The 27,636-nt window shown below is 40.9% G+C and overlaps 1 protein-coding gene across 1 annotated transcript in view; it reads right to left on the bottom strand.

The window, feature by feature from the left end:
* The window catches only part of LOC133623047 (cytospin-A), a 68,870-nt gene that overhangs the window by 29,416 nt on the left and 11,818 nt on the right, over nt 1-27,636 (bottom strand). The window contains exons 2-6 of the mRNA XM_061985967.1: nt 22,559-22,721; nt 22,305-22,443; nt 15,801-17,422; nt 12,340-12,547; nt 3,770-3,843 (exon numbers count right to left, since the gene is read on the bottom strand). Of these exons, the coding sequence (XP_061841951.1) occupies nt 3,770-3,843; nt 12,340-12,547; nt 15,801-17,422; nt 22,305-22,443; nt 22,559-22,684 (2,169 nt within the window). The 5' untranslated portion in view covers nt 22,685-22,721. The remainder of the gene's footprint in view (nt 1-3,769; nt 3,844-12,339; nt 12,548-15,800; nt 17,423-22,304; nt 22,444-22,558; nt 22,722-27,636) is intronic.

The following is a 27,636-nucleotide window of genomic DNA, read 5'->3' on the forward strand; positions in this document are numbered from 1 at the left end:
CCACTATGGACTGGACTCTCACTATTATGTTAGATCCACTATGGACTGGACTCGCACTATTATGTTAGATCCACTATGGACTGGACTCTCACTATTATGTTAGATCCACTATGGACTGGACTCTCACTATTATGTTTGATCCATTATGGACTGGACTCTCACTATTATGTTTGATCCACGATGGACTGGACTCTCACTATTATGTTAGATCCACTATGGACTGGACTCTCACACTATTATGTTAGATCCACTATGGACTGGACTCTCACTATTATGTTAGATCCACTATGGACTGGACTCTCACTATTATGTTTGATCCACTATGGACTGGACTCTCACTATTATGTTTGATCCACTATGGACTGGACTCTCACTATTATGTTAGATCCACTATGGACTGGACTCTCACTATTATGTTAGATCCACTATGGACTGGACTCTCACTATTATGTTTGATCCACTATGGACTGGACTCTCACTATTATGTTAGATCCACTATGGACTGGACTCTCACTATTATGTTAGATCCATTATGGACTGGACTCTCACTATTATGTTAGATCCACTATGGACTGGACTCTCACTATTATGTTTGATCCACTATGGACTGGACTCGCACTATTATGTTAGATCCACTATGGACTGGACTCTCACTATTATGTTGGATCCACTATGGACTGGACTCTCACTATTATGTTAGATCCACTATGGACTGGACTCTCACTATTATGTTAGATCCACTATGGACTGGACTCTCACTATTATGTTAGATCCACTATGGACTGGACTCTCACTATTATGTTAGATCCACTATGGACTGGACTCTGACACTATTATGCTAGATCCACTATGGACTGGACTCTCACTATTATGTTAGATCCACTATGGACTGGACTCTCACTATTATGTTAGATCCACTATGGACTGGACTCTCACTATTATGTTTGATCCACTATGGACTGGACTCTCACTATTATATTAGATCCACTATGTACTGGACTCTCACTATTATGTTTGATCCACTATGGACTGGACTCTCACTATTATGTTTGATCCACTATGGACTGGACTCTCACTATTATGTTTGATCCACTATGGACTGGACTCTCACTATTATGTTAGATCCACTATGGACTGGACTGTCACTATTATGTTAGATCCACTATGGACTGGACTCTCACTATTATGTTAAATCCACTATGGACTGGACTCTCACTATTATGTTAGATCCACTATGGACTGGACTCTCACTATTATGTTAGATCCACTATGGACTGGACTTTCACAATATTATGCTAGACCCACATTGACATCCCACTGGGTTGTGAGTTTTTCCTTGCCCTGATGTGGGATCTGAGCAGAGGATGTCGTTGTGGCTTGTGCAGCCCTTTGAGACATTTGTGATTTAGGGCTATATAAATAAACATTGATTGATTGATTGATTGACAGTGAGGATCTAATCAAGATTCAAAATTGGTGTTGTCAAATGAGTCATTCTCCAAATCAGATTAATCACACTTTTGAATTTGGATTAATCGTGATGAATCACAGTAAATTACTTGCTCACATAATTTAAACTTACCTAAAACAGACCCCGATATTTTGACACAAGTGCAACTTTATTGTCAGAATGTCATCCACAAACATTTTTTACTTGAATGTGCGTCATTTATTTGCTCAAAACCTGGTAAAGCTTTATCTGAACTCCTGTCTGGGTGTATTTTGAAGCGGAATTTGCCAGCGAGCACAACATTTGAGTCTCCTCATCCCTGACCATATAACAACCTTTCAGGTAACCATTTGCAGTTAAAGGTAAAGGAGCAAATGCGCTCAAAATAAATTGCGTGATTCGTATGCAAATATACATGATTAATGTTTGATTGATTGATTGATTGAAACTTTTATTAGTAGATTACACAGTACAGTACATATTCCGTACAATTGACCACTAAATGGTAATATCCCAATAAGTTTTTCAACTTGTTTAAGTCGGGGTCCACGTTAATCAATTCATGGTAATATGGTAATGTTATAAGTCTTTGTGATTATTCACGATTTAACTCATTTTTGACTCATTTCGGCCGCTTGTACCTGTGATCTTGTCCTTTCGGTCATAACCCAAAGCTCATGACCATAGGTGAGGATGGGAACGTAGATCGACCGGTAAATTGAGAGCTTTGCCTTCCGGCTCAGCTCCTTCTTCACCACAACGGATCGATACAGCGTCCGCATTACTGAAGACGCCGCACCGATCCGCCTGTCGATCTCACGATCCACTCTTCCCTCACTCGTGAACAAGACTCCGAGGTACTTGAACTCCTCCACTTGGGGCAAGATCTCCTCCCCAACCCGGATATGGTACTCCACCCTTTTCCGGGCAAGAACCATGGACTCGGACTTGGAGGTGCTGATTCTCATCCCAGTCGCTTCACACTCGGCTGCGAGCCGATCCAGTGAGAGCTGAAGATCCTGGCCAAATGAAGCCATCAGGACCACATCATCTGCAAAAAGCAGAGACCTAATCCTGCAGCCACCAAACCAGATCCCCTCAACGCCTTGACTGCGCCTAGAAATTCTGTCCATAAAAGTTATGAACAGAATCGGTGACAAAGGGCAGCCTTGGCGGAGTCCAACCCTCACTGGAAACGTGTCCGACTTACTGCCGGCAATGCGGACCAAGCTCTGGCACTGATCATACAGGGAGCGGACTGCCACAATCAGACAGTCCGTTACCCCATACTCTCTGAGCACTCCCCACAGGACTTCCCGAGGAACACGGTCGAATGCCTTCTCCAAGTCCACAAAACACATGTAGACTGGTTGGGCAAACTCCCATGCACCCTCAAGGACCCTGCCGAGAGTATCTAGCTGGTCCACAGTTCCACGACCAGGACGAAAACCACACTGTTCCTCCTGAATCCGAGGTTCGACTATCCGGCGTAGCCTCCTCTCCAGTACACCTGAATAGACCTTACCGGGAAGGCTGAGGAGTGTGATCCCACGATAGTTAGAACACACCCTCCGGTTCCCCTTCTTAAAGAGAGGAACCACCACCCCGGTCTGCCAATCCAGAGGTACCGCCCCCCCGCTTTTACTGTGAAACACGAATTGGTGGAAACAACCTTTTTACATGTTATTGACTATGGAGATGTGTTGTACATGAATGCTACTGCTGGTTGTCTCCACAAGCTGGATAGTGTGTACCACGGGGCACTGAGATTCATCACCAACTGCGCTCCCCTTACTCACCATTGTGTGTTATACTCAATGGTTAACTGGACATCTTTATGTGCTCGACGCCTCAATCATTGGTATGTTTTCATCTACAAAACCATTCTGGGTATCACTCCATCTTATCTGTCTTGTCTTTTAACAAAGAAACAAGGAAGTCACAATCTTCGTTCAATGAATGTTCTGCAATTTGTCGTCCCCAAAGTAAGAACTGAACTGGGCAAGAAAGCATTTAGGTTTTCAGCACCGAAGGCTTGGAATAACCTACAATCGAATATTAAACTTCAAACCCTAGTTACGTTGAATGAGTTTAAAGCTTCTGTGAAAGGATTGCAGTCTACCTTGTCTGTATGCACATGTGTCATGTGAGCAAGTTTTAATGTTGTAAATGTGATGTTTTATGTATTTGTTTACTGTTTTTAATGTAACCTTGCGGCTGCCCTCTTGGCCAGGTCTCCCTTGGAAAAGAGATCTTTGATCTCAATGGGATTTTACCTGGTTAAATAAAGGCTAATAATAATAAATAATAATAATTTACCCTGAGTCTGCGATGAAGGATCTTTATCTCTCGCTCCATATCGTGTTTCTGGTCCTGCAGCTTCTTTACAGTGTCTGAGAAAGAAAGTAGATACATTACATTTCAATGAACTGTTTACAGAGGAGATATACTCGCTAAAAACCTGTTTGCCAGACACTCTGTGTGTTGTCGCTAAAACACATGGGAAACATGTTTCTAATTAAAATGTGTTACCCAAGACAAACAGACTGCGTAGATAGTGTGTGAGTACTGTATATGTAACGCCATAGCTGTAAATGCCACAGTGCAGTGTGTGTATACTTGAAATAGTTGGCAAATAAACTCTAAAAGGCCTGCTCCAGAGTCCTGCTAATTTGCTGTTAGCTGCAGAATTTAGCAACAACTTCAGCCTACACTGCAAAAACTGAAATCTAAGTAAGATAGAATATCTCAAATAAGGGTGATATTTGCTTATTTTCTGTCTGATAAAATAATTCTTCTCACTAAGCAGATTTTATGTTAGGGCATGGGTGTCAAACTCTGGCCCGCGGGCCAAATGTGGCCCGCCGTGTAATTTCATTTGGCCCTCGAGGCATACTTGCCAACCTTGAGACCTCCGATTTCGGGAGGTGGGTGGTGGGGGGCGTGGTTAAGATGTATATATATAATAAATACTTGACTTTCAGTGAATTCTAGCTATATATATATATAAATAAATAAAATAAATACTTGAATTTCAGTGTTCATTTATTTACACATATACACACATAACACTCATCTACTCATTGTTGAGTTAAGGGTTGAATTGTCCATCCTTGTTCTATTCTCTGTCACTATTTCAGAACACACACATTATACAAATATACATTATAAAATCAATAAGAAAACGGGAGCTCTAATTTGGGAGTCTGAATTAGGATCAGAAGTTCCTATATAAACATTGCGCACTCATGTCGCCTTTTTGTATTGATTACTGCAGCTGTGCACTGGATTCATTCACAAATACAAACTACAACTCACAAACACTTTAGAGTTAGGCTCCACCATCAGAATGTGTACTTAAACTTATAAAGATCACATGGATATTATTCAGTGAGTTGATTCACCAAAACTAACCTGTTATACAGGAGGAAAAAGCACACAGGACGTTTCAATTGTTCACTGACTGGTCCTCTCATCAGAATGACAAGACACTTCCGGTCTGCAGGTGATAGCATTCAATTGGGAAGAAACGCCCTACTGCCCCTTACTGACCAATGTGAATACTGATAAATGTGTAATGACAGCTCAAAAAAACGAATTCAAACCACAAAATAAAATAAATAAATCAACACAAAAATGTGACACATTATGGGTGGGTCACATATGCATGTACAGTAGATGGCAGTATTGTCCTGTTTAAAAGTGTCACAACATTGCTGTTTACGGCAGACGAACTGCTTTACGGTAGACGAAAACTTGACTGCTGTTGTTGTGTGTTGTTACCGCGCTGGGAGGACGTTAATGAAACTGCCTAACAATAAACCCACATAAGAAACCAAGAACTCGCCCTCGATCAGTAGCTGTTCATATTGTGGGAAAGCGGACGTATGAACAGGCTGTCAACATGTCACTCAGGTCCGCATGGAGCTGGAGGGGACAACATTATTGGGGGCGTGCCTTAAAGGCACTGCCTTCAACGTCCTCTACAAACTGTCGTCACGTCCGTTTTTCCTCCATACAAACAGCGTGCCGGCACAGTCACATATAATATGCGGCTTTTCACACACACAACTGAATGCAACCCATACTTGGTCAACAGCCATACAGGTCACACTGAGGGTGGCCGTATAAACAACTTTAACACTGTTACAAATATGTGCCACACTGTGAACCCACACCAAACAAGAATGACGAACACATTTCGGGAGAACATCCGCACCGCAACACAATATAAACACAACAGAACCCCTTGCAGCACTAACTCTACCGGGACGCTACAATATACAACCACCAAACCCCGCCCACCAAGTTAATGTTGATATTTACCTAAGAAGGCTGCAAATAGAAAAGAGGCATTCAATTTTTTATTTAAATTTTATTTAATATACCATTGATGTTTTTTCGTTTGTTTGATGAAAGTTGAGTTTGCACTATTAAGTTATATAAGCGTTGCTTGTTCCATATTCAGTGTTAAAGCGAATCCGTGTAGCAAACTGAGCAATAGTTAATGTTTTATTCATGCACTTTCTCTTGCTACTTCAAGGCTTGAATGTCTGATTCATTCATTATTGTTATTTTATTTTCAAATGTATTATTAGCCTGTGGAAAAAGTTTGTTTTGATATTTACCTCAGAAGGCTGCAAATAGAAAAGAGGCATTCAATTTTTATTTACATTTTATTTGATATGCCATTGATATTTTTTTATTATTATTATTATTATTTAAAACTCGATTTTGCATGTCACTATAAAGTTATATAAGCCTTGCTTGTTTAATATTCAATGCAAAACTTGTTTGGGTCCCTATTAAAAAGTTAATTTGTTCAACCTTGGCCCGCGGCTTTGTTCAGTTTTACATTTTGGCCCACTCTGTATTTGAATTTGACACCCCTGTGTTAGAGTGTTTTACTTGTTTTAAGGGTTTTGGTCCTAAATGATCTCAGTAAGATATTACAGCTTGTTGCTGAGATTTGATGACCTATATTGAGTAAAACATGCTTGAAACTAGAATATCAACTGTTGCAAAGCTGTGTCATCAACACTCACAAGTATAAAACTGTTTTTTTAAAGTAATAATTTCTTATTTCAAGCATGAAAAAAAAAAATCATGACTTTGACACAATTGTGTCTCATAATTAAAACAGATGACAGCCAAATGGACTTTGCTGTTTTATTTTCAATGAAACAATAGAAAATACGTACTCATATAGTAGTACAGTTGTTATTAGTAAGAATATACTTATTTTAAAGTATTTTTGGGTTGATTGAGGTTAGCTAATTTTCAGTGACGTGCGGTCACTGGAGGCAGGTGAGGCGGGGCCTCACCTGCCTCCAGTGACATCATGGAAAGAAAAAAAATGTAAAAAGAAAAAAAATTTATTAAATTGTTATATATATCCAGTGATTATACTATAAAGTTATTTTCCATTTAACTTCACCAGTTTTAGATTATTTTTATTCAAAATCGCTGAATTTTCACATTTGCCTTTCAAATACTGAGAAGAGACGGTGCGGTGAACAGCAGCCAGTTGAGGCACGTCACTCAGTTGTGCCTCACCATGGATTGCGGACTCGGCTAACTGTGTGGCCTGCTGTGCAGTGAGACCGTATTGCTATATGAATTATATTATACATTTCCATAGTTTAGTTAGCTGAGGTATATAATGTACAGTGTATTTTGTCAACAACTGTATGTGTGTAACGTATTTCTTGTGCTGAGCAATCATAAAACGGCTGCGAAGACGCACTGTGTGAGGCTCGCGTAATCCCGCCTCCTGGTGCCGGTTAATGCACCCCCGCCGCAGAGTGCACCCCCCGACGGGAGCACCACACCAATTAAAGCCCACACCCAAACCCTCCACGTGCAAGACCGAATCCACCCAAAAAAAGTCACTTAACAAGAAGCCAAAAAGTGCAAAAACAACAATGCTCGCGCCGGAGGAGCCGTGAACGACTGCAGGGACACAACATTAGGTACACCTGCAGACTGCAGCACGGATTTCATATTTCATTCATTCCCAACTCCTCCAACACGAACACCACTGTTCCCGCACTTATAAGTAAAGGTAAGACCATAATAACGTTTTTTTTATTAAATGTGCTTTTTTGTGTGCTACAGTTTGTATGTGTAAAGTTAAAGTTAAGCTAAAGTACCAATGATTGTCTCACACACACACACACACACTAGGTGTGGTGAAATTTGTCCTCTGCATTTGACCCATCCCTTGATCACCCCCTGGGAGGTGAGGGGAGCAGTGGGCAGCAGTTGCGCCGCGCCCGGGAATAATTTTTGGTGATTTAACCCCCAATTCCAACCCTTGATGCTGAGTGCCAAGCAGGGAAGAATGCTGGTATGAGCTTTTAAACATAACCCGTTAACTGCTGCCAATCAAATGGTGAATAAGATACTCTTTAGGGTTCATATGTTTGTAAATCTGACTGTGATGAAGTCAGTGCCTCACCAGCCATCAACCTCACCGCACCTCACTGCTAATTTTACTTGTTTTGGAAAGTCTTGACAAACCAAATTTTCTTGTTCTATTGGCAGATAATTTTGCTTAGTTCAAATAAAATACCCCTCATTTTTGTTTTGTTTTTGAACACTGACTTTTTGCAGTGTATGGTATATAAACGGACTACCCTTATCTTTACACTGACTCTGTCCGGAACCTTTCCCTACATACTTGGCCCTGACACATGCAATAAATCTTCTTCACAGAAAGTTAGTCAATTACTTCCAGATTTCCGTTTTTATTCTTGCTGACTGAAACAGCGCAGCTAATCCACACATGATTTTATCGTAAAATGGCCTCTTGAGTCACAGCAACAATATGACGAACTGAGAATCAACTTTGTTGAATCTAAAAGAAGCAAAGAATGGCATGTGTTGTTGAGTCTCAGACAAAAGACATGGATCGTGTTCCTGCCAACAGCCAGGTAACTCATAGGGGTATGAGAGCTGGACTATTATAGAAGGCAATGTTGGTACAGGGCTTTACATCCAACACTTATTTTTGCAATATAGTGTTTCACCTGCCAGGGTTATTGCAGCTTTAGAAGCGTGTAAGGGCAAAAGTATTTAAAATGCGCAAGGCCAGATTGGACAGGGAACGCCCACATTGCTACACCCAGGGTGTGTATCTAAAATAAACGCGCACAGCTACAAGCCTACGTCAAAGGCTGTTTCTGTTTCTATGCCAAGATGTTAGCAGAAAAAATCATTGACTTTCTACTACCTCTGCAATGTTTTTCATGCAAGTGTGACATTATTATCTATATTTGGACGATCAAGTACAGAGAAATGTCACATGGCAGGCGTGCAGTACTCTACACTGCAAAAACTGAACTCTAAGTAAGATGAAATATCTCAAAAAAGGGTGATATTTGCTTATTTTCTGTCTGATAAGATAATTCTTCTCACTAAGCAGATTCTATGGTAGAGTGTTTTACTTGTTTTAAGGGTTTTGGTCCTAAATGATCTCAGTAAAATATTACAGCTTGTTGCTGAGATTTGATGACCTATATTGAGTAAAACATGCTTGAAACTAGAATATCAACTTATGCAAACCTGTGTCATCAACACTCACAAGTATAAAACTACTTTTTTAAAGTAATAATTTCTTATTTCAAGCATGAAAAAAACATTTTTAACATTTCAAACTATTTTGAACAGAAATAGTTCATGCACATTCAGATAAATTCTTCAAAATTACAATTAAAAAAAAATGTGGCCGGGGGCCAGGCTGTATATATGCGCACTAATTGACTGAAAGAGCACGCACTTGGCGCGATGATGTCATGTTATCCATGGAAAAATGCATTTTTAGACCATATGATTTGCCTGAGCGGCTAGGAGATCCCGAGAGTAACAAGCGGTTGCCTAGTTGCCTTTCCATTAAGAACAATAAATTAGTTTTTAGTATAAGTTTGCTGGTTTCAAGAAATGTAATGCCGAGCGCATATCATTATGTCAAGATAATGGCACTAGCATTTACTTCATTTAAGAACATTTTTCAACATATTGAGCAAAAAGGTCTCTTTTTTTTTTCTACCAAGAAAAGTGCACTTGTTATTAGTGAGAATATACTTATTTTAAGTTATTTTTGGGTTCATTGAGGTTAGCTAATTTTACTTGTTTTGGAAAGTCTTGACAAGCCGAATGTTCTTGTTCTATTGGCAGATAATTTTGCTTAGTTCAAATAAAATACCCCTCATTTTTATATATTTTTTTCTTGTTTTTGAACACTGACTTTTTGCAGTGTGGCTCACCGCAAAGGTCTACAGAAAATTGCAACGCTACCGTTTTTTTTATTATTTTTTTTATTGAAATACACAAACAGCCGCACCAACGTCAATTGTATCAGCAACAAGTGAAGTGAAATACAGTGGTGCCTTCATTTTTATACTCTGAATGAATTTGACTGCCAAGATGAAGGATTATTTATCCAACTTCTAAAACTTCTCCAAACTGGACTTTCAGACAAAAGAGAAGGTGATCGATCATACATGTGCAACAACTCACCGTTTTCCTGTAGAGTGATAGGCACATACAAATAAAAACCATGGATGGTTTTCAGTTTTATTAAAAAACGAAATATGGCATTAAGAATTATTTGTAGAGATGTCCGATAATATCGGCAGTCCGATATTATCGGCCGATAAATGCTTTAAAATGTAATATCGGAAATTATCGGTATCGGTTTCAAAAAGTAAAATGTATGACTTTTTAAAACGCCGCTGTGTACACGGACGTAGGGAGAAGTACAGAGCAGTTGCGTCTCCCAGTCATACTTGCCAACCCTCACGATTTTCACGGGAGACTCACGAATATCAGTGCCCCTGCCGAAAATCTCCCGGGGCAACCATTCTCCCGAATTTCTCCCGATTTCCACCCAGACAACAATATTGGGGGCGTGCCTTAAAGGCACTGCCTTCGCGTGCCGGCCCAGTCACGTAATATCTATGGCTTTTCACACATACAAGTGAATGCAAAGCATACTTGGTCAACAGCCATACAGGTCACACTGAGGGTGGCCGTATACTTTACAACTTTAACACTGTTACAAATACGCGCCACACTGTGAACCCACACCAAACAAGAATGACAGACACATTTCGGGAGGACATCCGCACCGTAACACAACATAAACACAACAGAACAAATACCCAGAACCCCTTGCAGCACTAACTCTTCCAGGACGCTACAATATACAATTCAACCCTAAGCTGAAATGATTGGAAACTCAAGACGGCCATGACATCATGTTCTTTACAAGTGTATGTAAACTTTTGATCGCGACTGTATATAAGGCGCATCGGGTTATTAGGCGCACGGTCCATTTTTGAGAAATGAAAGAATTTCAAGTGCGCCTTATAGTCCTAAAAATATTAGAGATGTCCGATAATATCGGACTACAGGTATTATCGGCCGATAAATGCTTTAGAATGTAATATCGGAAATTATCGGTATCGGTTTCAAAAAGTAAAATGTATGACTTTTTAAAACCCCGCTGTGTACACGGACGTAGGGAGAAGTACAGAGCGCCAATAAATAATAATAATAATAATAATACCTGGGATTTATATAGCGCTTTTCTAAGTACCCAAAGTCGCTTTACATGTAGAACCCATCATTCATACAGACCTGGTGGTGGTAAGCTACTTTCATAGCCACAGCTGCCCTGGGGTAGACTGACGGAAGCGTGGCTGCAATTTTGCGCCAACGGCCCCTCCGACCACCACCTATCATTCATCATTCAATTCACCGGTGTGAGTGGCACCGGGGGCAAAGGGTGAAGTGTCCCGCCCAAGGACACAACGGCAGCGATTTTTGGATGGTAAGAGGCGGGGAGCGAACCTGCAACCTTCAGGTTTCTGGCACGGTTGCTCTACCCAGACTACGCCATGCCGCCCCATAAACCTTAAAGGCACTGCCTTTGCGTGCCGGCCCAATCACATTATATCTACGGCTTTTCACACACACACAAGTGAATGCAAGGCATACTTGGTCAACAGCCATACAGGTCACACTGAGGGTGGCGGTATAAACAACTTTAACACTGTTACAAATATGTGCCACACTGTGAACCCACACCAAACAAGAATGACAAACACATTTCGGGAGAACATCCGCACCGTAACACAACATAAACACAACAGAACAAATACCCAAAACCCCTTGCGACACTAACTCTCCCGGGACGCTACAATATACCTCCTACCCAACCTCAACCCCGCCCACCTCAACCTCCTCATGCTCTCTCAGGTAGAGCATGTCCCAAATTCTAAGCTGCTGTTTTGAGGCATATTAAAAAAAAAATAATGCACTTTGTGACTTCAATAATAAATATGGCAGTGCCATGTTGGCATTTTTTTTTCCATAATTTGAGTTGATTTATTTTGGAAAAACCTTGTTACATTGTTTAATGCATCCAGCGGGGCATCACAACAAAATTAGGCATAATAATGTGTTAATTCCACGCCTGTATTTATCGGTATTGGTTGATATCGGAATCGGTAATTAAGAGTTGGACAATATCGGATAATCGGCAAAAAAGCCATTATCGGACATCTCTAATTATTTGAAAAAAAAATGTTTGTACAAACAAATATTACCTTCTTTTTCATGATATCCTCCTATTGAGAAACCTATATTATCACAGATTTGAACACAAAAATGTTTTTTTTTTTGTTTGTTTTTTTACTCAAAAGAAATAGTGCCTCACCAGCAATGAACCTCACTGCACGTCTACTGTACTCATCTTAGGGGAGCGACACCGTTTGGGCACCTTCATCAGTCTAACAAACTTGCATGCATTCCTGCATGAAATGAAAATTGAATCGTGTGCGTGTGCGTGCTTGCATGCGTGCGTGCGTGCGTTCGCTGCTTACTCTCAAGGTCTGTGATTATGAGGTTGTCATGTAGCTTCAGAGCTCGGTGCTGCTCCACCTCATCCTCCAGCTCAAAGATGGTTTCCTTCATGTCCACAATCTCCGTCTCTTTCTCTTGCAGCTCCATGCGCTGCTTCTCCAACATGCGATCTTGCTCAGCCATTTGCTGCTGCACCTGCTGCTGAAAGTCTCTATATTCCCTATCAAGCTGCACACACACACACACACACACACACACACAGGTAAATAGACATCCATCATTAAAATATCAACAGGACAGAAACACATTCCAAACTGACCCTAACATTGCTTTCACATTTACTTGTTTGGCCAAAATAATGAAGAGAATGGATGATAATGGGGTGATAATGAATTATTGTTTTACTTAAAATACTCTAGGTATAAACACTATGGCTCGACAGTTGTTTAGGGCCACAACCACTAAGATCAGAAAGGCTCCGATTACATTCAAGTCAATTGAGATGTGCACTGTTTATGTTTCAAATAATTAGTGACATTTGGAGAGTTGGTGGGTTTAATTTGATTCACAACCTATAGAGGCAAACCCTAGTAATATTAAAGTTCAAAATGGGGCCACAAATAACATGTTTAGGACCCTACCGTGCAACATTACCCTTCGAGTGCAATACGTCCGACACTGATTGTTATTTATTACTCCGGTACTCTTGTCTTGTTCTGTATATTGTACAGTATTTTGTATTTCTACAGTGTTTTGTATATTGTACAGGATTGCTTATTATTTTTATTGGAGTAGTCGGTTTATTTCAATTGTTAGTTTTTTCAATTGTTAGTTTTTTTTCTTTATTCCCTCTTGTGTAATTTATTTTTACGCCATATTTGTTCCCACTACTGCACCTTAAGTTGGAGTCCTTAATCTTGTTATATGCAAACATAATGACAATAAAGTCCATTCTATTCTATTTTAAAAAGTGCTGCAATAAAGCTTCAGTATGCGTGCAAATCTTTCTTCTGGTGGCTAACAATCTAAATGAAATGCAATTTTGTTCGTTGCTGTGGTCAAATTCAGATTAATATTGTTGCGAATTAGTTTTTGAAGCTACTTTGCACTGAATAGGAAATCACTGTGTGGGAGACCGCTCCCAGTCTGTGGAACGCTCTCCCTGACCACCTGAGGGCACCACAGACTGTGGATGCTTTTAAAAAAGGCTTAAAAGCTCTTCTTTTCTTTTTTTTAAAAAGCCTTTTTTTTTTTTAGATATATGCATACTAGTTATAGCTATATGGCTGTTCTATTTTGTATTTTTATTTATTTCTTTATTATCTTTTTATTTTTTAATACACTGTAGCACTTTGAGATTGTTTACTCAATATAAAGTGATTTTTACAAATAAAATCTATTATTATTATTAGTATTACTGTGTGCATTAATGCTGTGTAACCAAACAGTAGTGATGTCACGCTGCTTAACGCAAGTAATGAAGTGAAGTGAAGTATATTTATATAGCGCTCTTCTCTAGTGACTCAAAGCGCTTTTACATAGTGAAACCCAATATCTAAGTAACATTTAAACCAGTGTGTGTGGCACTGGGAGCAGGTGGGTAAAGTGTCTTGCCCAAGGACACAACGGCAGTGACTAGGACGGCGGAAGCGGGGATCGAACCTGGAACACTGCAAAAACTGAAATCTAAGTAAGATTAAATATCTCGAATAAGGGTGATATTTGCTTATTTTCTGTCTGATAAGATAATTCTTCTCACTAAGCAGATTTTATGTTAGAGTGTTTTACTTGTTTTAAGGGTTTTGGTCCTAAATGAGACAGACAGGGAGAGGCTGCAAAGAGTGGTCAAGACGGCTCAGAAGATCATCGGCCGCCCTCTCCCCTCTCTGACGGACATCTACACCTCCCGCTGCCTCAACAGAGCCAGTGCCATCATCAAAGACAGCACCCACCCTGGCTCTGACCTGTTCCACCTGCTGCCCTCTGGGAAGCGCTACAGGTGCATTAAAACCAAAACAAACAGGCTAAAGAACAGCTTCTTCCCCAGGGCCATAACCCTCCTGAACGGACTGCCCCATTGTCCCTCATAACTGCCTTCTCTTTGGTGCAATAACCCATTCCACCAACCACCCTGTTTTTGTTTTGTTTTTTCATGTATATATTCATTTCACACCATATTCATTGCACTTCTACATTTTTTAAATTTTTATATATTTGCACATTGTTTTTCTAGCATGCACACATCGCACTGTATGGAATGGCCTCAATCTCGTTACCTTGCGTAATGACAATAAAGCTGATTCTGATTCTGATCTCAGTAAGATATTACAGCTTGTTGCTGAGATTTGATGACCTAAATTGAGTAAAACATGCTTGAAACTAGAATATCAACTGTTGCAAAGCTGTGTCATCAACACTCACAAGTATAAAACTACTTTTTTAAAGTAATAATTTCTTATTTCAAGCATGTAAAAAAAAAAAAAAATGACTTTGACACAATTGTGTCTCATAATTAAAACAGATGACAGCCAAATGGACTTTGCTGTTTTATTTTCAATGGAACAATAGAAAATACGTACTCATATAGTAGTACAGTTGGCACAGTACAGTAAACTGACAGTTAATATTTAAACATTTAACATGTGATATTTCTAACAATTTTGAACAGAAATAATTCATGCACATTCGGGTAAATTCCTCAAAAATTACAATTAAAAAAAATTTGGCCAGGGGACGGGCTGTATATATGCGCGCTAATTGACTGACAGAGCACGCACTTGGCGCGATGATGTCATGTTGTCGATGGAAAAATGCATTTTTAAACCATACGATTTGTCTGAGCGGCTAGGAGACCCCGAGAGTAACAAGCGGTTGCCTTTCCATTAAGAACAATAATTTTGTTTTTAGTATAAGTTTGCTGGTTTCAAGAAATGTAATTCCGAGCGCATATCATTATGTCAAGATAATTGCACTAGCATTTACTTCATTTGAGAATATTTTTCAACATATTGAGCAAATAACCAAGAAACATGCACTTGTTATTACTGAGAATATACTGTACTTATTTTAAGGTATTTTTGGGTTCATTGAGGTTAGCTAATTTTACTTGTTTTGGAAAGTCTTGACAAGCCAAATTTTCTTGTTCTATTGGCAGATAATTTTGCTTAATTCAAATAAACTACCCCTAATTTTTGTGTTATTTTTTCTTGTTTTTGAACACTGACTTTTTGCAGTGAACCAACCGAGCTATACCGCCCCCATGAAGTTAACAATACTACAACACGTAGACATAAACAGACCCATTTTTTATTTACCACTTTGGGTGTCAAATTTAATGTCTACAAAAGGCGGTCGATCATTTTCAGAAAGAAGAAAAACATGTTGGGCCAGGACTTAAGGAATTACTATACATTAATGGGTTCCACTGTATAGACAGGTCCTTCCTTCCTCAGTGACCTTATTTTTCCGAACTTTTACTAACCTTACTGAGCGTCTCCTGCAGCCTTGTAAGGTCATTGTGAGCTTGCTTCAACTCCTCCTGTGACTTAGCAGCCTTGGCCTCAGCCTCCTCCTTCTCCTGTCGCACGCCCTCCAAAAGCTGACATATGTCATTCCTGTCGCCTGCGGTGTGGAGCGAGTACAGCTCGGCTACCCTTTGCCTCTCCTGGTCCAACTGGGCTCTGCAGCGGCTCAGCTCCGCCTGGTCGCTGCTGACCGCCGCTCTGTAGTCGTCGAGCGCGGCTGCTACGGCCACATGATCCTGCCGCTCCGATTCCAGGATGCGCTCCATTTGGTGGTTTCTCTCCTTCAGTGCTCCGATCACATCCTGGGCCTCGGCGTTGTCCTGCTCTGCCATCTTCAACGTGTTGGACAGGTGCTGTTGCACCCCCAGCAGTTGCTCTCTTTCGAAGCGGGCGTTATCGGACAGGTCGCCATAGCGCTGCTCCAGCTCCAAGTAGCGACCGCTCTTGATGTCCTCCTCGAGCACGTACGAGATATGATGCTCTTCTAGCAAACAGCGCAGATACTCAATCTGACGTCCGTAGAGCTCCAGCTTGTCGCTCTGCTGGCACAAAGAGTCCATGAGAATGACTTTTTCCTCGCCGAGCCGTTCGTTCTCCCCGTTCAGCTCCTGCGTGATCTGTTGCAGATCAGCCAGTTCCTGCAACGTGGCCTGCAGCTCCTCAGCAGTGCTGTGCTGGTTCTCCTCCATCTGATGGATGCGCTCTGTTAGACACGCCACGGATACCTCGCTGGTATTGCCACTGCTGCCTCTCCGTGAGCGCTCTCTGCTGGGAACGCACTCAGATTCTGACGACGACGACGCTCCGGACGGGGCGTCCAGAGCGTCGTCACTGGAGGTGACGGCCTGATACACCTCGCTGGATTCACTGTCAAGATTGTCTGCTGAGCCGCCATGCTGGTGCCCGGTGAGTAGGTCCTCCAGGGAGCCTGGAGCGGAGCCCGCCGCTGAGGAGGTCAGGGTGGCTCCGCCCTCACTTTGTCCACTGCTGGCTGCCAAGTCTGGACTCAGAGAGGAGTAGCTGAAGAGCTTGTCGGAACCATCTAGCCTCTGCTCCAGAGAGAAGCCTAAGGCGTTTAGACGGTCCTTGAGCATGCGATTCTCACTCTTCAGCAAGTTCAGCTCCCCTCTTATGGCTTGGTTCTGCTCTTGTAAGAGCAGCAGAGTGGACTCCACGTCAGCCGCTGTGATGGCCGACACCTGTGGCTTCTCTTCCTCCTCTGCTTCTTGCTGCGATTGCAAATCCTTTCCATCCATGCCAAGCTGGACTCTCATGTCTCGGAGTTCACTGCGAAGGTGTAGAATCTCCACATCTTTGCTTTTAGCGAGACCGAGCAGGTCGTTGACTTTTGCCTCCAGGGCCACCTTATCGCTGATCTGGCCATCTGATTTGGACTTGCTCATACGGCTCTCAGACTCCGGCAGGATCTGATTGCGAAAGCGCTTCCCTGAGGACGCATCGCCTGCCGGTGTCCCTGAGACCAGCTGCTTCTTATTAGCCGACGTCCTCGATGTCCGAAGACGGTCTCGTGTAGAATTTGGCTCTTTTGTAGTTGATGTCATACGCTTGGTTGAAGTACCTTATTCAGAGACAAAAGTAAACCAAAAACAGGAAAAAAGAGTGAAACCTCCAAACTTAAAGGGGAACATTATCACCAGACCTATGTAAGCGTCAATATATACTTGATGTTGCAGAAAAAAGACCATATATTTTTTTAACCGATTTCCGAACTCTAAATGGGTGAATTTTGGCGAATTAAACGCCTTTCTAATATTCGCTCTCGGAGCGATGACGTCACAACGTGACGTCACATCGTGAAGCAATCCGCCATTTTCTCAAACACCGAGTCAAATCAGCTCTGTTATTTTCCGTTTTTTCGACTGTTTTCCGTACCTTGGAGACATCATGCCTCGTCGGTGTGTTGTCGGAGGGTGTAACAACAGGAACAGGGACGGATTCAAGTTGCACCAGTGGCCCAAAGATGCGAAAGTGGCAAGAAATTGGACGTTTGTTCCGCACACTTTACCGACGAAAGCTATGCTACGACAGAGATGGCAAGAATGTGTGGATATCCTGCGACACTCAAAGCAGATGCATTTCCAACGATAAAGTCAAAGAAATCTGCCGCCAGACCCCCATTGAATCTGCCGGAGTGTGTGAGCAATTCAGGGACAAAGGACCTCGGTAGCACGGCAAGCAATGGCGGCAGTTTGTTCCCGCAGACGAGCGAGCTAAACCCCCTATCAACCCTAGCTTCCCTGGCCTGCTGACATCAACTCCAAAACTGGACAGATCAGCTTTCAGGAAAAGAGCGCTGATGAGGGTATGTCTACAGAATATATTAATTGATGAAAATTGGGCTGTCTGCACTCTCAAAGTGCATGTTGTTGCCAAATGTATTTCATATGCTGTAAACCTAGTTCATAGTTGTTAGTTTCCTTTAATGCCAAACAAACACATACCAATCGTTGGTTAGAAGGCGATCGCCGAATTCGTCCTCACTTTCTCCCGTGTCGCTGGCTGTCGTGTCGTTTTCGTCGGTTTCGCTTGCATACGGTTCAAACCGATATGGCTCAATAGATTCAGTTTCTTCTTCAATTTCGTTTTCGCTACCTGCCTCCACACTACAACCATCCGTTTCAATACATGCGTAATCTGTTGAATCGCTTAAGCCGCTGAAATCCGAGTTTAAATCCGAGCTAATGTCGCTATAGCTTGCTGTTCTTTCCACCATGTTTGTTTGTGTTGGCTTCACTATGTGACGTCACAGGAAAATGGACGGGTGTTTATAACGATGGTTAAAATCAGGCACTTTGAAGCTTTTTTTAGGGATATTGCGTGATGGGTAAAATTTTGAAAAAAACTTCGAAAAATATAATAAGCCACTGGGAACTGATTTTTAATGGTTTTAGCCATTCTGAAATTGTGATAATGTTCCCCTTTAAACATCATAAACCAGGGGTGTCGGGGCTATTTGCAGGCAGCAGCTTTCTTTCTTCTTTTTTTAGCCCTTGGCATAGTCTAAAATAAAAAATAATTCATTATTAATGACAAATATTAGTAGATATGATACCTATCACACAAAGCTTGTTAAGATAGCTTATTAGGGGTGTACTCAGTGGCCTAGTAGTTAGAGTGTCCGCCCTGAGATTGGTAGGTGGTGAGTTCAAACCCCGGCCGAGTCATACCAAAGACTATAAAAATGGGACCCATTACCTCCCTGCTTGGCACTCAGAATCAAGGGTTGGAATTGGGGGTTAAATCACCAAAAATGATTCCCGGGCGCGGCACCGCTGCTGCCCACTGCTCCCCTCACCTCCCAGGCGGTGATCAAGGGGATGGGTCAAATGCAGAGGACAAATTTCACCACACCTAGTGTGTGTGTGACAATCATTGGTACTTTAACTAACTTTATGGTACGTGTACCGTATTTTTCGGAGTATAAGTCGCTCCGGAGTATACGTCGCACTGGCCGAAAATGCATAATAAAGAAGGAAAAAAACATATATAAGTCGCACTGGGTATAAGTCGCATTTTTGGGGGAAATGTATTTGATAAAAGCCAACACCAAGAATAGACATTTGAAAGGCAATTTAAAATAAATAAAGAATAGTGAACAACAGGCTGAATAAGTGTACGTTATATGAGGCATAAATAACCAACTGGTATGTTAACGTAACATATTATGGTAAGAGTCATTCAAATAACTATAACATATAGAACATGCTATACGTTTACCAAACAATCTGTCACTCCTAATCGCTAAATCCCATGAAATCTTATACGTCTAGTCTCTTACGTGAATGAGCTAAATAATATTATTTGATATTTTACGATAATGTGTTAATAATTTCACACATAAGTCGCCCCTGAGTATAAGTCGCACCCTAACTATGAAAAAAACGGTATTTGTATTGAACCGTTTCGGTACGGGGGTTCCGGTTCGGTTCGCAGGTGTACCGAACGAGTTTCCAAACGGACATATTAAGTAGCGTATCTGCCTCGGTGTGCATTGTTTACTCAAAATGCCGGACATTTGAGTCATTTAAGAAACTCCGCCCTGACAGCTCCGCAAAAGAGGTCATGTCCTGGGAAAAGAGGACGTATGGTCAGTCTATCGTAGCCCGTTAGCTGCTAGCATGCCGCTAACTGGCTACGATAGACTGACCATACGTCCTCTTTTCACCGGAAATGTCCTCTTTTGCGGAGCTGTCAGAGTGGAGTTTCTTAAATGCCTCAAATGTCCGGCATTTTGAGTTTGGGTGCGTGTATTTTCAATGTACGTTCAGGGTTAAGAAGGGGTTAAAAACAAAACAAATTGTGCGTGCAGCAGCATTGATGAGGGAGGGGCAGAGACAGAGAGAGCGAGAGAGTTATGATAAACGCGCATGCGTTGCCAGGCTCTGCTTTTTATCCATAGATTTATCAGATTTAATTTTTTATTATCTATAGCAGGGATGCCAAAAGTGTGCCCCGGAGGCCATTTGCGGCCCACAGCTAATGTTTTAAAGGCCCACGGCACATTCTAAAAATACTATTAAATTAAACAAAAACATAACAAAAGTGAAATAAAAAAGCTTAAAGGTTAAATGTAATTTAGAAAAAGTTGCAATGTTGACTAATAAAACAAAGCTGTTTTTTTTTTTTTTTCCAACTGTCATTGCTGAAAACATAATATTGAATCAAAATCAATGTTATTATGAATTATTGACCTATCCAAGGTTCCCATTACTTCACATCAAATATTCCACTAAGAAAAATATTTTTGGTGGAAGATTTTGCAAATTTGGTAAATAAATAACCCAAAAATGCATATTTTGTTTTTTTCTTACTGTACCGAAAATGAACTGAACCGTGACCTCTAAACCGAGGTATGTACCGAACCGAGATTTTTGTGTACCGTTACACCCCTATAGCTTATCATATACATTTAGCAGCTTTCATGTACACAATATATCAAAGTGGCTTCCGCTTCCCTCATTTAGACACCCCTGCCTTAACATTTATTGCAAGCTAAATGTTATTTTCTATTGGTAAGTTGTTGCAAGCTTTCCTCCTAGCCAAGTTGTCTTCTACCGGTAATTCAGAATAGTCTATATGCAGAATACCATGGAGATTGGACTGTTAAAGAGTATTGAACCAACAAGGGGATTGTGAAATGTAAACACATTTAACTAGGGGTGTAACGGTATACAAAAATTTCGGTTCGGTACGTACCTCGGTTTAGAGGTCACGATTCGGTTCATTTTCAGTACAGTAAGAAAACAACAAAATACCGGTATACATTTTTTGGTTATTTATTTACCAAATTTGTAAACGATGGCTTTATCCTTTTAACATTGGGAACACTATAATAATTCTGCCCACGTTAATCCACATTGAACTGCCTCAAATTGTTGCTCAGATTAAATAAAATGACAAAACTTTTCTTCTACATATAAAAAGTGCAACATTAAACAGTTTCAAGTCAACTCATCATGCTTAATTTATTACAGCATTTGGGAAGCCTGTAGTTGATTTTTATTATGTAAATGTTATATTTTTATCAACATGTGATAGCAGGGACCCTGCCATTCAAAACTAGGCTGCTCCATTACTAATGATTAATGTAACTATAGCTGAAAAAAATAGTACAATAGCAATAGAAGAGACAATTCATCCCTGAACAACATGGAGTTCATGTAGGCTTAATGATGCAGTTACATTATTATATCAACTATCAGAGACAGAAACTCTTCATTTAACATAATGTCCTTTTTTTGCTGCTTCAACACAGCTCAATCAACACAGAAAAAGGTAAAGTGAAATAACAGACAGACAGGGCTTTGCTGTCCGTAACACACACACACACACACAGCAAAATGAGCTAACGTTATGCTAAAAGCGAATAAGCCTTCACCTCAAGCCAGGACTGCGAGCGAGCTGAGCTGCAGTTTATATTTCTAGAAGGTCAACGGGCTCATAGTGATGTTACTAGTAGTTGACTGGGAGGTGTTTATTATAATTTGGGGAGAGTCCGCAGCCTGATGCTTACCTGCTAAACGCTAAGCACTGACTACATGCGCTCTGAATACGCACTGCTGATTGGCTGTTACCGCTCTGTATGTAACCAATCAGATGGTTGTGTGGGTGGCGGAAGACAGGCAGAAGGAAGCGGAGCAGCTTGTTAAGACTTTAGTTTAGCTTACGGTAATATGTTCGTGTGGAAACTCGTTCGGTACACCTCCGAACCGAACCGCCCGTACCGAAACGGTTCAATACAAATACACGTACCGTTACACTCCTACATTTAACACAGAATGTGTGGTGGTCGTCTTAAATTTTGGCTCCAAACTAAGCAGAGATCTTAATTAGGAATATTTCTCATTTTTGGGGGGCCTTTGTGTGATGCCAGAAAAGTTCCAGCAACAGAAATAGGAAACGGATGTGTTTAAACTACAACAGTACAGCAAAGTACACACCTGATGTTGTTTTCTGTTTGCTGTCGAGGGTGCTAGTAGTGGTACCGACTGAGGCAGTTCTCTTGGTTTTGGGGACAGCACTACTTGACGCAAGATTCCCTCCAGCCATTCCTGCTAAAAGATCATCATTGCTTTTCACCTGAGAACACAATTCAAGAACACAGTTTAAAAAAAAAAATCTAACTCACACAGTAAACAAGCTGTCATAGGTGCATTTGTGATACACGTCCAACACATGGCGAATCTTACAGTACCTTAGACAAAGGTGCAGAACTATTACTTTTGGCTCCAGGCTTTCCAGTGCCGGCGTTCCCAGCAGCCTCGACCTTCCCTCGATCCACACTCGCCTTACTCCCCGCAGGCCGGACAGACTTCTTCATACTGAGCTATCTGCTGTCGATACATTTACAGCTCTGTCTGCACACAGGAGGGAGAAAACAGGTAATGTTCGTCAGAACATGGGATGATAGCTGCAGATTTGTTCACAGTATAGAGGCGATTCCCAAAACATGAAGAAAAAACTCTAACGACACACCAAAAATACTGTTAAGTGCTTCCAACTCAATAAATTCTCAATATGCTGTCATAACAAGCATTCCATTAATGTATTTGTTGCAGCCTGCTACAAATACAGTTGGAACCCCATAAATAAATTTGAAGCTACCGAGCTCGCTCATAAACAGGATACAGCAGGAGGAGGAACTTAAATTAACCACAATGTCTCTACTGTAAATTTAATGTGCAATCAGCACCTTGGAAATACACTTATTTAAAAAGCCACTAGCGACTAATCTAGTAAAAAGCCTATTGGAGACTACGACCAGGGTTTTATGCTGCCAATCCTGGCCAGACTCCATATCCCTCTTGGTGTGACGTCATCCACAGAACTGTAGCCCAATTTACAAACCTCGTTTCCATATGAGTTGGGGAAATTGTGTTAGATGTAAATATAAACGGAATACAATGATTTGCAAATCCTTTTCAACCCATATTCAATTGAATGCACTACAAAGACAACATATTTGATGTTCAAACTCATAAACTTTATTTTTTTTTTTGCAAATAATAATTAACTTAGAATTTCATGGCTGCAACACGTGCCAAAGTAGTTGGGAAAGGGCGTGTTCACCACTGTGTTACATGGCCTTTCCTTTTAACAACACTCAGTAAACGTTTGGGAACTGAGGAGACACATTTTTGAAGCTTCTCAGGTGGAATTCTTTCCCATTCTTGCTTGATGTACAGCTTAAGTTGTTCAACAGTCCGGGGGTCTCCGTTGTGCTATTTTAGGCTTCATAATGCGCCACACATTTTCAATGGGAGACAGGTCTGGACTACAGGCAGGCCAGTCTAGTACCCGCACTCTTTTACTATGAAGCCACGTTGATGTAACACGTGGCTTGGCATTGTCTTGCTGAAATAAGCAGGGGCGTCCATGGTAACGTTGCTTGGATGGCAGCATATGTTGCTCCAAAACCTGTATGTACCTTTCAGCATTAATGGCGCCTTCACAGATGTGTAAGTTACCCATGTCTTGGGCACTAATACACCCCCATACCATCACAGATGCAGGCTTTTCAACGTTGTGCCTATAACAATCCGGATGGTTCTTTTCCTCTTTGGTCCGGAGGACACGACGTCCACAGTTTCCAAAAACAATTTGAAATGTGGACTCGTCAGACCACAGAACACTTTTCCACTTTGTATCAGTCCATCTTAGATGAGCTCAGGCCCAGCAAAGCCGACGGCGTTTCTGGGTGTTGTTGATAAACAGTTTTCGCCTTGCATAGGAGAGTTTTAAGTTGCACTTACAGATGTAGTGACCAACTGTAGTTACTGACAATGGGTTTCTGAAGTGTTCCTGAGCCCATGTGGTGATATCCTTAACACTGATGTCGCTTGTTGATGCAGTACAGCCTGAGGGATCGAAGGTCACGGGCTTAGCTGCTTACGTGGAGTGATTTCTCCAGATTCTCTGAACCCTTTGATGATATTACGGACCGTAGATGGTGAAATCCCTAAATTCCTTGCAATAGCTGGTTGAGAAAGTTTTTTCTTAAACTGTTCAACAATTTGCTCACGCATTTGTTGACAAAGTGGTGACCCTCGCCCCATCCTTGTTTGTGAATGACTGAGCATTTCATGGAATCTACTTTTATACCCAATCATGGCACCCACCTGTTCCCAATTAGCCTGTTCACCTGTGGGATGTTCCAAATAAGTGTTTGATGAGCATTCCTCAACTTTATCAGTATTTATTGACACCTTTACCAACTTCTTTGTCACGTGTTGCTGGCATCAAATTCTAAAGTTAATGATTATTTGCAAAAAAAAAATGTTTATCAGTTTGATTCATCAAATATGTTGTCTTTGTAGCATATTCAACTGAATATGGGTTGAAAATTATTTGCAAATCATTGTATTCCGTTTATATTAAGTTTGGTTGATATCAGCACTTCAGTCATCAACAATTATATCATCTGGGAAATGGACATTGAAACAGTGTAGGTCTGACTTGGTAGGAAATGTACAGCGAGCAGTGAACATAGTGAACTCAGAAAGCATAAGAACAAGTATATACATTTGATTATTTACATTTGATTATTTACATTTGTTTAATTATAATCCGGGGAGGTGGGATGTGGTGGGGGGAGGGTGTTAGTCTAGGGTTGTAGTTGCCTGGAGGTGTTCTTTTAGTGCGGTTTTGAAGTAGGGTAGAGATGCACTTTCTTTTACACCTGTTGCAATTTTGCACGGGTAAAGACACCTGTGCTTGTATTGAAGCATGCAGCACCGATAGGAGTACAGATAAATATCGTATTGGTATCGGTATCGGTAAAATCCTTACACTATACGTCCCTAATTGCCGTATTTTTTGGAGTATAAGTCGCACCGGCAGAAAATGCATAATAAAGAAGGAAAAAAACATAGATAAGTCGCACTGGAGTATAAGTCGCATTTTTTGGGGAAATGTATTTGATAAAAGCCAACACCAAGAATAGACATTTGAAAGGCAATTTAAAATAAATAAAGAATAGTGAACAACAGGCTGAATAAGTGTACGTTATATGAGGCATAAATAACCAACTGGTATGTTAACGTAACATATTATGGTAAGAGTCATTCAAATAACTATAACATATAGAACATGCTATACGTTTACCAAACAATCTGTCACTCCTAATCGCTAAATCTCATGAAATCTTATACGTCTAGTCTCTTACGTGAATGAGCTAAATAATATTATTTGATATTTTACGGTAATGTGTTAATAATTTCACACATAAGTCGCGCCTGAGTATAAGTCGCACCCCCGGCCAAACTATGAAAAAAAAACGCGACTTATAGTTCGAAAAATACGGTACTACCACAAATAGATTGCAGTTCTGTGGGAAACACAGGTAAGCCTCTTTGTCTTTGCCAACAGGGAGTAATGACAGTGTGAATATGACAAAAAATACAAGAGTTTAACGCAGTTTTCAATTACTTTTTTTTATCTATTTCCAAGTGGTTCATATTGAAATGCTAATTTGTGTAATTTTTCCTCAGTTTTATTATGTTGTTCAGGAGTGTACACTGCAAAAAGTCAGTGTTCAAAAACAAGAAAAAAAAATACAAAACTGAGGGGTATTTTATTTGAACTAAGCAAAATTATCTGCCAATAGAACAGGGAAATTCGGCTTGTCAAGACTTTCAAAAACAAGTTAAATTAGCTAACCTCAATGAACCCAAAAATACCTTAAAATAAGTATATTCTCACTAATAACAAGTGCACATTTCTTGGTAGAAAAAAAAGAGACCTTTTTGCTGCTATTCTTAAATGAAGTAAATGCTAGAGCCATTATCTTGACATAATGATATGCGCTCAGCATCATGATTTTTTTTTTCATGCTTGAAGTAAGAAATTATTACTTTAAAAAAGTAGTTTTATACTTGTGAGTGTTGATGACACAGCTTTGCAACAGTTGATATTCTAGTTTGATTTGATTTGATTTTTATTAAGGATCCCCATTAGCTGGTTGCCTCAACAACCCACTAGTCTTCCTGGGGTCCACAATTCAATACAATTACAAGTAAAAGCATATAATTATAACTACACAATACAGAAAAAATAATAATATTAATAATAAAAAATAAAAGCATCAATACGAAAACAAGCAAACAATTTACAGTCACAGAATAATAATTACCATATAAATATAACTGCACAATATAAAACCAAACAAATCATCAACGAGCAGACTAATTTAAAAACTCAGATAAAATTTTACTCTCTTTTTAAAAACCTGTTTACTTTCAATGCCGGTGAGAATTTGAGGCAGGTTATATTATATTCCAGAGCAATAAAGATCTATAAATAAAAGATTTCCGCAAGTCCATTATCAATCCATGGGGCAGACTTAGTTTTGACTGAAAACTTTTTCAAAGAGGCATGCTTGTCCACAACACTCATGTACATTAACATAAATAAGTCCAGTGCAGCCTCAGGGTCTTCCTCACTGCACACCTCGTTCCAATTTAAACAGGATATATCATCAATAAAACATTCTTCATCAAATCTCTTGTAAGACCTTGTAAAAATAATTTTCGCTTTAGGTTTAGGAACCCTTGTCTTTGTAGTGACAGCTATTATATTGTGGTCAGTAAAACTACAGGAACCGAGACTGCTTTGGAGCATTGGTCCGGAACATTTGTATAAACATGATCAATGCATGTAGCTAAAATAATACCATCACTATTACTACCTATTCTCGTGGGAGGGGCAACAATTTGGGACAGATTGCCATCCATCCATCCATCTTCTTCCGCTTATCCGAGGACGGGTCGCAGGGGCAGCAGCCTAAGCAGGGAAGCCCAGACTTCCCTCTCCCCAGCCAAATCGTCCAGCTCTTCCTGTGGGACCCCGAGGCGTTCCCAGGCCAGCCGGGAGACATAGTCTTCCCAACGTGTCCTGGGTCTTCCCCGCGGCCTCCTACCGGTCGGACGTGCCCTAAACACCTCCCGAGGGAGGCGTTCGGGTGGCATCCTGACCAGATGCCCGAACCACCTCATCTGGCTCTTCTCGATGTGGAGGAGCAGCGGCTTTACTTTGAGCTCCTCCCGGATGACAGAGCTTCTCACCCTATCTCTAAGGGAGAGCCCCGCCACCCGGCGGAGGAAACTCATTTCGGCCGCTTGTACCCGTGATCTTGTCCTTTCGGTCATAACCCAAAGCTCATGACCATAGGTGAGGATGGGAACGTAGATCGACCGGTAAATTGAGAGCTTTGCCTTCCGGCTCAGCTCCTTCTTCACCACAACGGATCGATACAGCGTCCGCATTACTGAAGAC

Source organism: Nerophis lumbriciformis, linkage group LG12 (genome assembly GCF_033978685.3).
Source record: "Nerophis lumbriciformis linkage group LG12, RoL_Nlum_v2.1, whole genome shotgun sequence".
NCBI classification, from domain to species: domain Eukaryota; kingdom Metazoa; phylum Chordata; class Actinopteri; order Syngnathiformes; family Syngnathidae; genus Nerophis; species Nerophis lumbriciformis.